The 13,741-nt window shown below is 39.0% G+C and overlaps 1 protein-coding gene across 7 annotated transcripts in view; it reads left to right on the top strand.

Moving 5' to 3' along the window:
- Positions 1–6,332, top strand: part of LOC310903666 (uncharacterized protein) — a 45,401-nt gene extending 39,069 nt beyond the window's left edge. For 4 of the 7 annotated variants that reach the window (XR_014587663.1, XR_014587664.1, XR_014587665.1 and 1 more), the window contains one exon: positions 201–6,332. Coding sequence is in view for 3 of the 7 variants with exons in the window: in XM_083847306.1 (XP_083703432.1) it covers positions 201–398; positions 2,763–2,996 (432 nt within the window). In the remaining 4 variants the exon portion in view is untranslated. The remainder of the gene's footprint in view (positions 1–200) is intronic. The other 3 variants (XM_083847307.1, XM_083847306.1, XM_083847308.1) reach the window with 3 other exon arrangements.
- The last annotated feature ends 7,409 nt before the right edge of the window (positions 6,333–13,741 follow it).

Genomic DNA, 13,741 nt, shown 5'->3' on the forward strand with positions numbered 1-13,741 from the left:
CTGTCGCATGGCAGCTCAAACTATACGTCAAAGTTATCTGAGGAATGGCTTACTGAACCCTTATTGTCCGTGACAAACAAAATAATCATATTCAAAAGAAAGAATAAGTCATTGAGATACGTCTTTTTGTTCTGCGATATGTATTGCAAATGGTACAGGTGCATTTTCACGTGTTTTCAGTGTTCTTTCTGAATTTGCAGCTACACAGTCCTCACAGTCGCAGTGCTGTGTGTGTGAGATGGAAGCACCAGCACAGGAGCTGGGTGAGGAACGCCACCGCGCCACTTGGGACAGCGTTGGCTGGGCCTCTGCTCTCACCTCGCCTCGATGCTGTGCCTTCTCTGAAGCACCCAGGATTGATATGTGTCTGTGAAGAGCCCAGAGGTGCCTGGCTACAGGTGAAAGCACGTGCTTCCACGCTGAACTTTGGTCAATAATAGCAATCATGCGTGGCACGGTAGGGCGCTGTTTTCTAGATGGATATTACGATTGTCAGTCTTTTGATATTTTTGTGTAAGAGGAGTTATTTACTCCTCCTAGAAGCGTTAGTCTGCTTCTAATTCCCTTGTTTGCGTTCTGACTTTCTAGTCCCGTTTACAGCTTCAGTGGTATGTAGCATGAGGGCGTGTTGGTTTTCTAGTTGTTTTTGTTGCCGTTTTCTATAAATTGCTTGAAGCTTGTTGAGGTCAGCTTGTTGCACTCACTGACTCGGGCACTGCTCTCCCTGGGCAGCTCTTCTTCACCCAGCACTATTTTCCAGTCGTAAAACTGCAAACCTGCAAATAATAAGGAGCCATTTCTGGATCTAAATTTAGCACTACCGTGGCTTAACACTAAGACTGGAGCAATTAAATGTTCAGTCTTTGCTAAACAAAAAATAAAATATATCTTATTACACATGGATCTCATTTCACTTAACAACAAAATCGTCTGAGTAATGTATAAACTAGACAGCTCTGTGAGCGCTCATCATTCCCAGCTGTTAGCCACCTTGTTTTACATAAACAGCCATGGCAGCTTACAAAGCTTCCAAAATTAGAGCTGAAATTTATCCAAAAGTGGATAAACTGGGACTGTATGCCTACTTGCAGCACTGCTGTGATGTGGATGTATACGTCTTTATTTATAGCGACACTGTAAAAAGAATCCGAATTTAGGCATTGAACAGTTGATTCTGATTCCACCTCTAATCTGCTTCTTTAAGCACTGGGAAATGTTGGTTTTCAAAGGTGAGACCATCAATAATGGGAGTCAGAACAGCGGCTGGGGTGCTGTCCTGCTGGTGGGAGACCTGCTTCATCCTGCTGGAAGCAAAAGCTGAATGGAGGCCCACTAAAATAGCCTACCTTGTAAAGGACAGGACATTCTCATATTCCTTACATCTTTTGTCAACACAGAAAACAAACAGCTTAGCAAGAAGCAGCGTATTTTTAACAATGAAATTTTCTTTGCAGACACTATCTGGGTTACACCATCCCAGCTGAAGAGATGTGATTAATCTTGTTTGAGGTTAACTGGGTGATGCAAAACACTGGCTCTGTGTTTTGTTCAAAAAGCAGTCTATTTTGTTTTCTCCCCAAAGGCCATATTTGTTAAACTGAGTGTGCAGAGGGACATTAAACAATCAAATACGTTTGTTAAATCTGGATATGGGCACTGTCTTTATCGTATTATTTGTGTGTAACACAGTCAACATGCAGTCCTTTTGAGGACTATTTAATCCAAGTTAATGAAACTCTCTGTAAGTGCCTAAATGGCGTTAGGCAGATACTGAGCTAGAAAGTCTCCGTAGCTTATAAAACCAATCCCTTTTACAATTCCTACAGGTGAACACAGTCAGGAGCACAGTGCTGGGCAAGCTGAAGGTTAGAGAGGAGAAAAATTTGTACCACCTCCAATGTTCGCATTTTTGAAAATAAGCATTTCATCTGAGCTGGAGACAAAAAGTCAGTCTTTCCTATTTCATGGTGGGGGAAAGTTTAAACAAAACCATTTCTTGGAAGAACCTGATTTCAATGTTGGGTGGAACTACCAGTGGATTTAATTAGACGTTCTTAATGAAAAAAAGGCAAAATATTATTTTTTTTGGTGGAAAAAAATCATTCTGTTTATTTAAGGATAGTATTTTCTTTATAATATTCAGTGTTAGAGTATAGGCTTTTCTGTGAAAAGAAGCAAGGTAATAAATGTGTTTCAGATGCTGTAAAAGACACGTGATAATCGAGGAGACAGAAAGCACTGCCTGAGCACGTCCACTTATTAAAGGCAGAGGGCATTGCATCTGAATAAGGGCTGCCACCTCATAGAGTTCCTATTCACCGTATTGACAAAAGCAGTTGCAGAGTTTGTAAAGGCAAGCTCTCTGAAGCTAGAGAAGGCCGGAAGGAAGGTTTCCTGTGCAATATTAGTAATCCCACTGTATATATCCAGTGGCATCCTGATCTACTCCCAGTGTGAAGGGAGAGACAAATAAATGAATGGTCGGGTGATATTTGTCTGGTTTCATCAAGCCCTGGAAATTCCCTCCTGGCTGGTGAAGGAGTGCACTGAAGAGGTCAGGCTGTGGCCAGGACTGGAATGGGGGTGCCGACTGTCTCAGAGCTAGCCTGGGAAAGAGGCACAGGCGAGCAGCTCGACAGATTAGTCATTCACTTAATGCTAAGCATTGCAAAATAACGTCTCAGTCCTCCAACTGAAGTGCATTAGTTGTAGGCAGGTACATTGTTCTCCTGGAACATTTTTCTCATCAGTTATTTGTTCAGCATTCAGACAGATCTTCAGAAGACAGCAGATCAGAGCAGCTTCAGGTGAGTCATTCCATGCGGAAAATGATGGTCCAAACTTTTAAACTATGTGAACAGAGTGATAAAGTCACTTCTGGTATTTCAGTGCATGCTACACAAGTAAAACCCCCAGAAATCAGTGGAGCTATGTTCTGCTGTTGTTCCAGCAGTAGACTTGCTCATAGCAGTTACTGCCACAGCAGACAAGGGTGACAGGTAATTTTACATTAAACAAACATTTTCTGTGTTGTTTACCACACTAGCAAACAGCAGCGCAGGACTGCACATTTCGACAGGTTGCACTTAGAAGTCTGAAGGGGATGCACGTAACTGCATGTACCTTACTGACTGTGTTTTGGCAAGCTCTGTGTTAAATTGACAGCATTTGGTTCCGCTCCACGTCGCAGCCTTCAGCTGGGAGCTGTGATGAGAACTCTACTTGAAAGTACTCCGTATTTTTCTGGTTGCAAAAAGAGGCACTCCAAGGATGGACTGAAGCATCATTGACAAATGAGAGCAAGAAACATTCATTAAGGTTCAGATTAGATTTTCCCACTTGCACAGGAGTGGCCAAATGTTTCTTGAGACCACCTGTGGATGCTTCCTTTGCTTTCCTCAGGTGCAACCCTGCCAACCAGTGTTTCTTTCTAGGCTGGTGGCTTCTCAGAGATGAGCAGCTACCACATAGCAGGTGCATAGCCTGTGCTATTAACTGTGATTTTATCTGATCCTTTCATTAAACTTTTCTTAATACCAAATTCTTTTAAAAATTGAACCAACTGTGTGGCAGTTTCTAAACCCATACTTTGAAATATCCTTCTCTACTTTTTGTGATATACGTTGCTCTGAGGTGTGACATGTGAGCTACAGTTCAAGTTCTGGAATGGTAAGATTATTTTCCAGCTAACATAAACTAGTGTTTAGCTGCTGTGGATTTTATTTTATTTTTTATTTTTAAATCAAGTTGTTTACTTAAACTCTGCTTTAAATAAGGTTGTGGATTATTTTTTTTTGGTAGCTTTCCAACCAAAGCTGTTATTTGAAGACTGAGACAGCATTCCTGGCGAGACTGGAACTTAGGGGATAAGATGGTTCAGATCAACCCTTTGGAATATACTTGAACATATCAGATAAATTACAAGAAGAAAAAGAAAGAAGAAGAAAAAAATATCTTGAGGAAATTACTCCCTGCCATGTCCTATGCTAATATCCACTAAAAACTAATGTCCATTATATTAATTATCATCTGCTTCCTTCGGGTACAAGATAAGAAGATATTTTCCTCCATTTATTATGGAATGATTATGGAATTATTCCTCCCTTGCCTGCTGTACTGTGTTTTCTTTATTTCAGACAAATGCCAGTGTTGTAATCGTATACAGTAAGCGGTTATGCGAGATCAATTTCACATCTGTGGAGAAGCCTCTGAGAAATACAGTGCACTTCAGGGGAAGAGGAGCTGTTAGTTCTAAGAAGAGATTCCATTTTAAAATATCATACTTGCCCAGAAGCCAAATTAGGAAAACAACTGTACAAGCAGATTAAGTTATAAAAGAAAAAACGGCCACTAAAACCTCCCAGGGCTTTCAGCATGTAGGCCCGCCTGGGGTGGCTCTTCCAGCATCATTCAGTGAAGGGTCCGTTCGAAGATGCTCAGCTCAAACATCCGTTGTTTTCTCATTCTTTCCATAACTCATTCAGAAGTAGCCCCAAATTTATTCAAGGCACTGTGTTTACTGTGATGGGGAAGAAGATTAGGCAGCAAAAAATCACAAAAGATGCCTGAGTTTGAAAGCCCAAGCTTCTGTAACTAGTCTAAAATTGGACCAACACTGGGACTCAGCAGCAGAGAGGACCCTCAGCATTGCTGTTGACTGCTTCTTTCCTGGTTTTGTGAAAGCTGCTCTGATAGCAGAGAACCGCCTGCAGTGGTAAACTGCATGTTGCAGCTCACAAAGGGATTTCTTTCTGAATAAATGTCAAATCATCACCTCCAGATCAAATGTCAGATCATGTCTATCTTTGGTTTATCTTTGCTGGACATCAGCAAAGTACTGGTGGGGTTAGTGGTTTGTGGATTTTTGCACTTTATGATTAATGTCAGCTGAAGGGAAAATGTGAACAGTGTAAATAAGCATGTTGTCTTGGTATGTGTAAAGAAAATAACATACATTACCATTTACTCTTGAACCTGAAAGAGAAATTCAGAGACTGGGGGGAAAAGCAAATGGAACCAGGATGAACACACGCAGTCTCCTTGGTTTATAATGTGCTGCGTGTTTTGGGAAACCAGTGAATCAGATTTGCAATGCTTTTTCCTGAGCAGACAAGGGAGAGTTACTCTTGCCCGCTGCCTTAGCTGTGTGGTCCTCAGTGGCTAAAATATTTTAAGTGTCAGCTCTCAGGGGTAAGTTAAAACGTGTTTGTAATCAGGGCTGTAACCTCGCAGCTCATTTTAAACGAATTCCAAAGTATGAAAACATGAGTGCAGACATGCAGAAAATACTGTGTAAACTGAATATTAACTTGTTTTTTTTAATATGTAACAGTGTTTTTATTATTGACATTAATTACTGATGCTAACATGGTTTGGCACCAGTTTCTTAGTACCACGCTTGTGTTGCTGCTGCTAAGAAGTAAGGACATGGTTTCAGTCACTACTATGACTTTGTCTAGCTGTCTTTACTTTGGCCTGCAATATTAATGCTTGATTTTTTGTTTTAAATAGTTCAAATTAGAAAAAAAATAGAAATGCAAATAGAATTGGTATTTAGTTTTCCTGGTTTCCCTTTATATGCAGAACGTATCATAATTGTATTTTTGTTATATATTTCACAGAGAAAGGACAGATATTTGGGACTGGGACTGGATGCAGAATCAACACAAGAAAATCCTTTTGATACAAGAGGATATCCTTGCAGTGATGGCTCCTCTATAGGTAGTTTGCAAGGAAATGGAGAATAAATATATGTTGGTAGCCAGTTTCTTCTGTGCTATACTTTCTGCTTTCCTGGGGCACAACTGCTCTATATGCATGATGCAGGCTTACTACTTTGAATATGTACTTACTAAATCTTCTGTCTGTCCCATGTTATTTTATTTGTATTTATTAAAACTAAAAAATGTGGAACTAAAATAAACGTTCATTTTGTTATAATCCAAAACAACTAAGACATTTATTTTCTTTGTCAATGTGCATTTACATTTATAACAGCATTACTAGCCAGCTCAGTCTTCTGATAGACTTTATTTCCAGTTATACTGGTAACTGGGAAATCACCAGCTTTTTATTCAACTAAATCCTCTTTTTTTTTTTTTTTTCCCTACCCTCATGGACACAGGACTATTCTGGAAAAAAAGAATCAAGAAATCTAAAATCAGGCCTCTATTACCTTTTGCATTCACAATATCCTGGGTAGAATCTGATGACAGACTCAGAAGGCCAGAGATCAGCTTGCAGCTACCCAGCCCCTCGATAATGATCTATGGCCCGTCAGCAGAAGAAATTGTTGCAGTTTGCTCAAGTTCTACTGTTGTTCCTGGATTTAATCTCCCTCTTTTTCTATTTTTTATGTCTTGGACTACTTAAGTTTTAATCATCAGCTCTCCCATTTTGTGGTCGGTATCATTTCTGTTCATATTTCAGCATCACTTATTTATAGAAGGATGTTTTATCCTGTTTAAGCGATAGAACTGTAAGAATCCGGTCTGATAACACTGTTAACAGATTGCAGATTTACAAGATGCTTGCAAATATGTTTCTTTTTTTTACATATCATATCTCTTGGGTTATATATAATTTACATCCATAGAGGATAGTGACTAACTTTTGCTTAATAGCAAGAATCATAACTCTGGATTGCTGTTTGAGACACGTGTTGAAGTTTTACAGCTAGTCAGAATACCACATAAGAAAATTGTAGAAGAAACTGTATGAGACAGTGACAACACTTGCTGTGAAGAGGATGTGATGAGGTTCTTAGATCACTTTAGTTAGTACTGCATGATTTTTAAGTCATAAGCAGCTGGGTACTTAATTGTGCAGCTGCATTGTCTTTTGTATGACTAGGCTATTACATTTTAGGGGAGAAGCATTTATCCTGTGTTTTGTCTCACGTTTCTTTGCCATTAGCAAGAATTCACGTGCTCAGAGACTTTTCTTCCTTAAGATGCATGTAACCTTTGAATATTTTCAGCCATCATTGTAATACGTTGTCTGCTGAATCCAGTTTCCGCTTTGAAATAGGTACCTTTTTTGAATAAACCTTTTGCAAAGCAGACCCAAATGCATGTGGAATTATCCACATCTATGGCACACTGCAATTTGGACTGGAATATTCTCCGAGGGTGATAACAGCATTTTGTGCTTTTTGGAATTTAGGATAATTGTACATAGAGAGAACTCCAACCATTCTTTTATGAAACCATTTTCACGTGAGAGCCTGTCTGGAGAGAGAGATCCATTCGTGTTGCTTACTTTGCCATAGTCACCCTTTGCTCAATCCTTACAACGCTGGTTTTCCATCAGCACCTAGATAAGCTGAGCTGCTTTTCTGCTAGTTTCTTAGTTACTACACCACCTTTCATGACCTTACAAGACATCCATTCTCTACGCACACACTTTGAAATTCCTAAGCATTTTTTTGCTCTTGGTTTCTTTATCCATGTTTTCTAACTAGATTTTAGTCAGTAATTAAAAGTGGATGCCATTGACAAGTGTTCCAAGTACTCAGATGTAAGACAAAAACATTACTAAGCAGTTCCTGATTACTGCTTAATTGTCAATCTTTTTGGAATATCACGTTCAGAGCCACTTGGAAAATATAGAGAAGGTAAATCTTGTTATTTTGTTTCCTGATGCACAGGGCCTTGTGGCACTTGGTGTTCTTGTTGGGGAGCAGGCAGGCATGCTGCTGTTGATGGACAACAGACAAAGATCCTCTAGCACGCCTAATACAACAACTGTGAATGTTGAAGGACTGTCTGGGAAAGGAGCAGGAAACTGGTTCCTTATGCTTTCTTACCTATCTTCTTCTAGAGACGTACTGCTGGGCAAGATCAGGCATTACTCCGACCCACTGGGGCATTTCACGTGTCCTTATGACATTTACTTGTGCAGACCACTGCACAATTAGGATTTTAAGCATTTACCCCTGAAAAGCCTACAATTAAGGACCTTGTATGTGCACAAGATTTTGCTAGACTCAGGGCATATACTTTATTTGGTTAAATAGCACCATGAACATTTACACGGCTATATAAATAATCACTTCCAGTTAGAGCTGTCAGCTGAGCCAAAGTAGAGATTTGAAGTGCCAAGGACTTAGAACATCTCCTTCTAATTTTACCCCAGCTCAAAGTATGTTTAGAAGATGAGGTATAGATAAAAATCAGATAAGCAAAATTATTTAGTGTTCTGTCAGTTGTAAAATGTTTATCTGTTAAAAATACGAGGTGAGAAAAACATGTTAATCTTTTGCAAGAAACAAAACCATATCTAAAGGCTGGATGAGGAGGCTGTGTTTAGTAAGTGACAAGAGATGATTGCAAACCGTCCACGCTGGATGTTGACAGAGATCCCATTATTTGTAGTTTGTGCATGCTTCACAAACAGATGCTACCTGCAGAGGTAGAAAATCTCCACGCGTTGTCCTAGCAGTAGCTAATTAGCTGGAAGATGGGAGTAAAAACAACCAGTGACTAAAACGAGTGCTGGAGTTGTTTGTAGATGTTCCAGCTGACTGCTCTGCTCTTAAAAAATGCTGATTCTTCCAAATGAAAACATTTTGCTGGAATATGTAGCAGCGTGGAGACTATAATCTGTGCTCCTTCCAGGCTGTTTTCCCACTTTGCCAGGCTCCTTGGTGCTCTGCCAGGTGGCTGGTATAAAGCTGAGCTCTTTGCCTTTTCCTCTGCTGGATGTGCGGGGCCTCCTGGCTGGTGCGGGCATCCCAGCTCTCTGGGCTCTCCCACGCTGGGCTGGGTAGCCAGCGACCATATCTGTTCTGCCAGCTCCATCAGCTGACTATGTTGGTTTTTCAAGTCTACCATTCCAGATGGGATCTTTAAATGTGTTTGAAATATTTCACAGGTTAGAAAGTCTTCCAGGCAGGTCCATCAATGTACAAAAACCCTAGTAGCAAGCAGCACCTTTAGAGAAAACACAACAGATGCACTTTTACTTCTGCAAGAAAAAACTTCCATAGGTTCCTGATTACTGATTTTCAGATCAGGAGGGATCTTCAGTGTTTTTCTTGTATTCTTTCCAGTTAACACTGGGCTTTTCTTTTCCTTAGCCTGAAAAAAAAAATATCTAATGGTATGTACTAAGTTTCACACTTAATTTGTTTATAAAATTGTGGTACAATTGGGTTTGTGGCACAAAGGATGCTGAGATAGGTTCATATGCACAAAAAAGTTTTAGTGGGTTTTCATAGCTGATAACAAACATCAGATGTAATGATCAATGTTATTTCGGTGGAAGAATCAAAACAACATTGGAGAGTGAGAGACAGAGATGGGAAAACTCAAAATCTCCTCAGTAGCCACCAGAGAAGAAATAAGCTTCTTCCCTTGGCCGCCCGCTCCAGAGCAGCAGGTGATTCCTCCATCTGTAATACTTTTCTGATAATAATCTCCTTCAGTATCTCATTTGTTATCAAACATTCCTATTAAAATTCACAGTAAGCCCACTGTTTTTTCATATGTTTGGATGATTTTGTATTAGTCTGGTAGATCATTAATCAAGAATATTGCTTTAGCTATTTTACTGCTTTTGCAACCATGAATATATAGCTGGAATGACAGAGCAGAAACAAACAACTGACTGATCCTCTTCATCAGCAAACAGTTCTTTATCTCAGTTATAAAATGTGCATGACTTTTTTCTTTTCTCCTCTCTGAGGTGTACAGTTTCTCCATTAGAGAGATTTATTTTGTGCCTGGTAATTTATATCTTTGTTTCATGGATGTGGAGGCTTTCCATCATAAAAGGAATTAAAAATGTTGAGCTCAGCAAGTCGTATTCCAGGAAGAAATGTCAACCATGGACTTATCCCTGCTGGAAGCAGAGACAAAGTATTACCTCAAGGAGAAACAGAGGAGTCACTTATGCTTGTTTATCAAAGCATAAGGACAAACTTACCACGGTGGTGGGAAATTTGTATTCATCTTTGTCTTTTCTATATTAAAACTACTGTACTAATAAGGAAGGAAGGAAGAAGAAAAATAGGGCTATTACTAGACAATTAATTCTTGCAAAAGAGAAAAAATATGTTTACAGAACAATGTTTATGTTATGGGAAGGAACAACCATCAGTGACTTTAAACATTAGCTGTTTCAGTCTCTGCAACCTCCAGATGTTCCTGCTGGCAGAGGCCCACTGTTCCTCAGCCTTACCATTTGTGCATCCTTAAAAGGGATGTGGAGTGATGTGGTTTCACTTTACAGCTAAACAGAGCAAATGGTGCTTTGCTTCTGCAGGGAGTGGTCTTGCTCCTGTTCCTCTATGTGCTGGATCTAGACCGCATGCAGCTTCTGGGTGCAATTCAGCTGGCTATTCCAGCACAGATCACTTGCCTCACTTGCCCAGTCACTGCAAGCGATAGGAGAGAAACAATGGGAAGAAGGTGCAGGGGAAAGCTCTTGTCAGTGTTTCTTTCTATGTTGTCCAGGCTTGGCTTCACGGCATTATACTAAGGACTGTGCAGATTACTCCTTTTTTTCTGGAGTGAATCCTGTGCCTGGAGATGGGGGCATCTACAAAAGGATCCTCTGAGGGATAAACGTTTAGGAGGAAAAAAAATAGTCTTTGGTGTGCCCCTGAAAATCAAACTAACTCCAGAAAAAAAGTAGATTCCTTTCTATAGCCGACCCTGTTTAATATTTGCACAGTTCAAATGACTTACCCACGTTTTGGATAACTGAAGGAAACACAAATCACTTTTTGTTTCTTTCAAGTCAAAATCCAGGCCTTTACAGATGGTGAGGCTATAAAGACAGCATTAATTTTTACCTACACAATACATATTTTGTGGTTCAGATGACTTCCCCTGTTTAGTGACAACTGCTGAAATAAGAATGGAGCAAGTTTTTAGAACTGTGTGTCGTAAGGATGAGGAAAAACAGGGTTGGGCTGAAGGACTAGATATGGTCCTACAGCACAGCATTTAATCTGCATCTGGAATCATGCATTTTCCCATTGTTTTCCTTGGGACTCTGTTTTTGTTTTATTATTATTTCAAAGTAAAAAAATAAAGTCCAGTACAGCAGCTAGATGAAGCCAGATGTTTAAAACAAAACAAAACAAAACAAAACATTTTTTCTCCTGTGAAACATGTTCTTTTAATCCCGAACTGATGGACATTGGAGAACCAAATTATTATTCCTTCCCTTTTAAAGGAGATTGCACAAGTCTTTCCTTATTTCTGATCAGCAGATTTCACCAAGGATAAACACAACATAAAATACGTATTTTTTTTAATGTTATATACACTAGCAAAATATACTAATCACAGTTCAGAGTACTTATGAGATGGCCAGGTTTTAATCTTCGAACAAAACTATGCCTGTCCTTTCCAACCTATTTGTCCTATTTATTGACCTTTTTAAAGATAACAAGCTAGCTTCCAAAAATAAGGCAACACATGAGAAACGTTGTGGCAGGAATCTCAGTGCAGTGCAGCCTATAAAGACATTCAAAGAAAGGCTGTCAGCGCTAAGCCAGAGTTAAGGAGAGGGCTCAGTAAAGGACGGCTGATAGTACTTTTTAAATAGATCATTGTGGACTAGAAAAACTGCAATAGCAGTTTCATGATGATTTATGCTGAATTTTAGCTAATAGATGGTGCTGGGATTAGTGCTAGGTTCTGTAAATATTATTGCTGAACATTGCATGGTCCAAAAGCTAGAATAACAGGGTCCAGTAACTTACAATTGGTTTTGGTATATGTATTATATGGGCTGTCTTGATGGACTGAATACTGCAGTCAGGATTGAGCATAAGTTTCAAAAAACAAGTTCTTTAACAACACATCTTGGGTTTGCGGTTGCAATGATTTCTGCTGTGGTCAAGTTTCAGTGACAGCGGCTTAGTTTTAGTACTGGTATGTATTATAAACAGGGCACAGCAAGTTTGTCTGGGGTTTGTTTGTTAAAAATATAAACAATCAATTTCTTCAATGAAATCTCTAGTTCTCAAGTTCTCACGTTCCTTAGGTCCCTGGAAAGGGACAGGAGAGGCACAAGCTCCAAGAAATAAGAACATCTTACATTTTTAGAAGGTACTTTGGAGAATGCGTTAGCATTATTTTGCTTATATGCATTCCAAAATTAATGGAAAGATGAGCGTTTGCAGTACAGGAAGATCTTAAAATAATCCAATCTCATCTAGAAAAAGCGGAAAATGAACTTTGCAAAGTAATATTTAAAGGTTTTGAAGTCTCCTTGTATTAAATTATCCTGTCTCTTGCAGTGCAATACCCAAAGAAACAACCATCTAATGACCAGAGCTAAAAACGATGAGAAAGAATAGCTGCCAGACAGAGCAGCTTTTCTAGGAAAGATTCTTCTTGCAAGCTTGCTGGAAAAGAAGCAAGGAATAAAAACAAGAGTGCTTAGCTGCCTTCTTTTACTCCAAATATATTCTAGAAATGACCTGCAAGATATTCCTTCTCTAACCTTGCAATGGATGTACTCATGTCTCTCCAAGCTCTCTCCAGTAATGTGAGAATTTCTTTAACAGGATAAGAACAACTCCATATCTGGGTATTTTTAATTTATTTTATTTTGTTTTACTGGAAATAGGTTGTTAAAAGAACAACTTGGAACTAGATTTGCTCCTCAGTATTTTGTAGAAATGCTAGCTTGGCAGTGTGTGTATAAAAGTCAAAAGAATATCCTCAATGCTCTAGGATTTTTGTTTACTAATTTTGAAAACAAAAGATGTGCCTCAGAAGGTAAATGATCTCAACTATTATTTGCAGACATTCCCACAAGGAACAGTTTCAGTGCCTATGAGAATGTAAACAGATCTGTATCATTTGGTTTCTACTGATTATATATTTTCGCTTGGCTTTGGTAGCATAAACATTAGAGTTTTGGTTGGTCTACTATAAATGCCATGAGGTTGCAGAACATTCAAAAATGCATTATTACTGTCATGTGCTATTTTCTTTTACCTGTGTAGGATAGCTAATGACCAAACCTATTCTATTGTGTAGCTTTGCTACATGGAATAAGAGATATTAGTGCTAAGGTTTCTTAACAGGCCTAGAAGGACCTTTGGGGCTCCCAGTTCTCAAAAAATGATGTCTGTTGTTCTGTCTCCAAAATGTGTGTCTTCCACATCTGTCATAATAGAGTATTAGCATTATGAGGCATTCTGCATCCTGACTCTTCTCTCTTTCTCATGACTAGATGGAAGAGGCTTTATAAGAGTCCCTTTCAGAGGGATATTGTTTGAATAACAGCTCTCTAATACTGGAACAATTTTGAAAAGTAAAGTGCAATGTTTAGTTAAGTTTATTTTCTGGACAGCTATTTAAGATGGTAAGTTAATACACTTTAAGTCATCATGTTCAACATATAAATTAGATGATTCCACTTAACATCTGTACCATTTATCTGTAAACAAACGAAGCAAATAAAGGAGGATTAGGCAGCACTGGCTTGTTTTCTTCACGTAGCTCTAGGTTCAAAGTCAGAGTGGTCTTCCAACCCAAAAAACACAAAAGGCTTCTTGGATATGAAGTGCATGTTGATGGCTGTTTTGAGAAAAAAAAAAATGATTTCTGTGCAAGAGCTCAGAAATTCAGAAGCATCAAGTTGGTAAGGGGAGAAGGACATTTTCTATGGCTTCATTCAAAGGATAACAATAAGCCAAATTCAAGAAACTACTCACCAAGAAGATGAATTTAAAAGAAAAGAAAAGAAAAGAAAACAAACACCCACCACCACC

Source organism: Anser anser (genome assembly GCF_964211835.1).
Source record: "Anser anser genome assembly, chromosome: 8".
Classification (NCBI taxonomy): Eukaryota; Metazoa; Chordata; class Aves; order Anseriformes; family Anatidae; genus Anser; species Anser anser.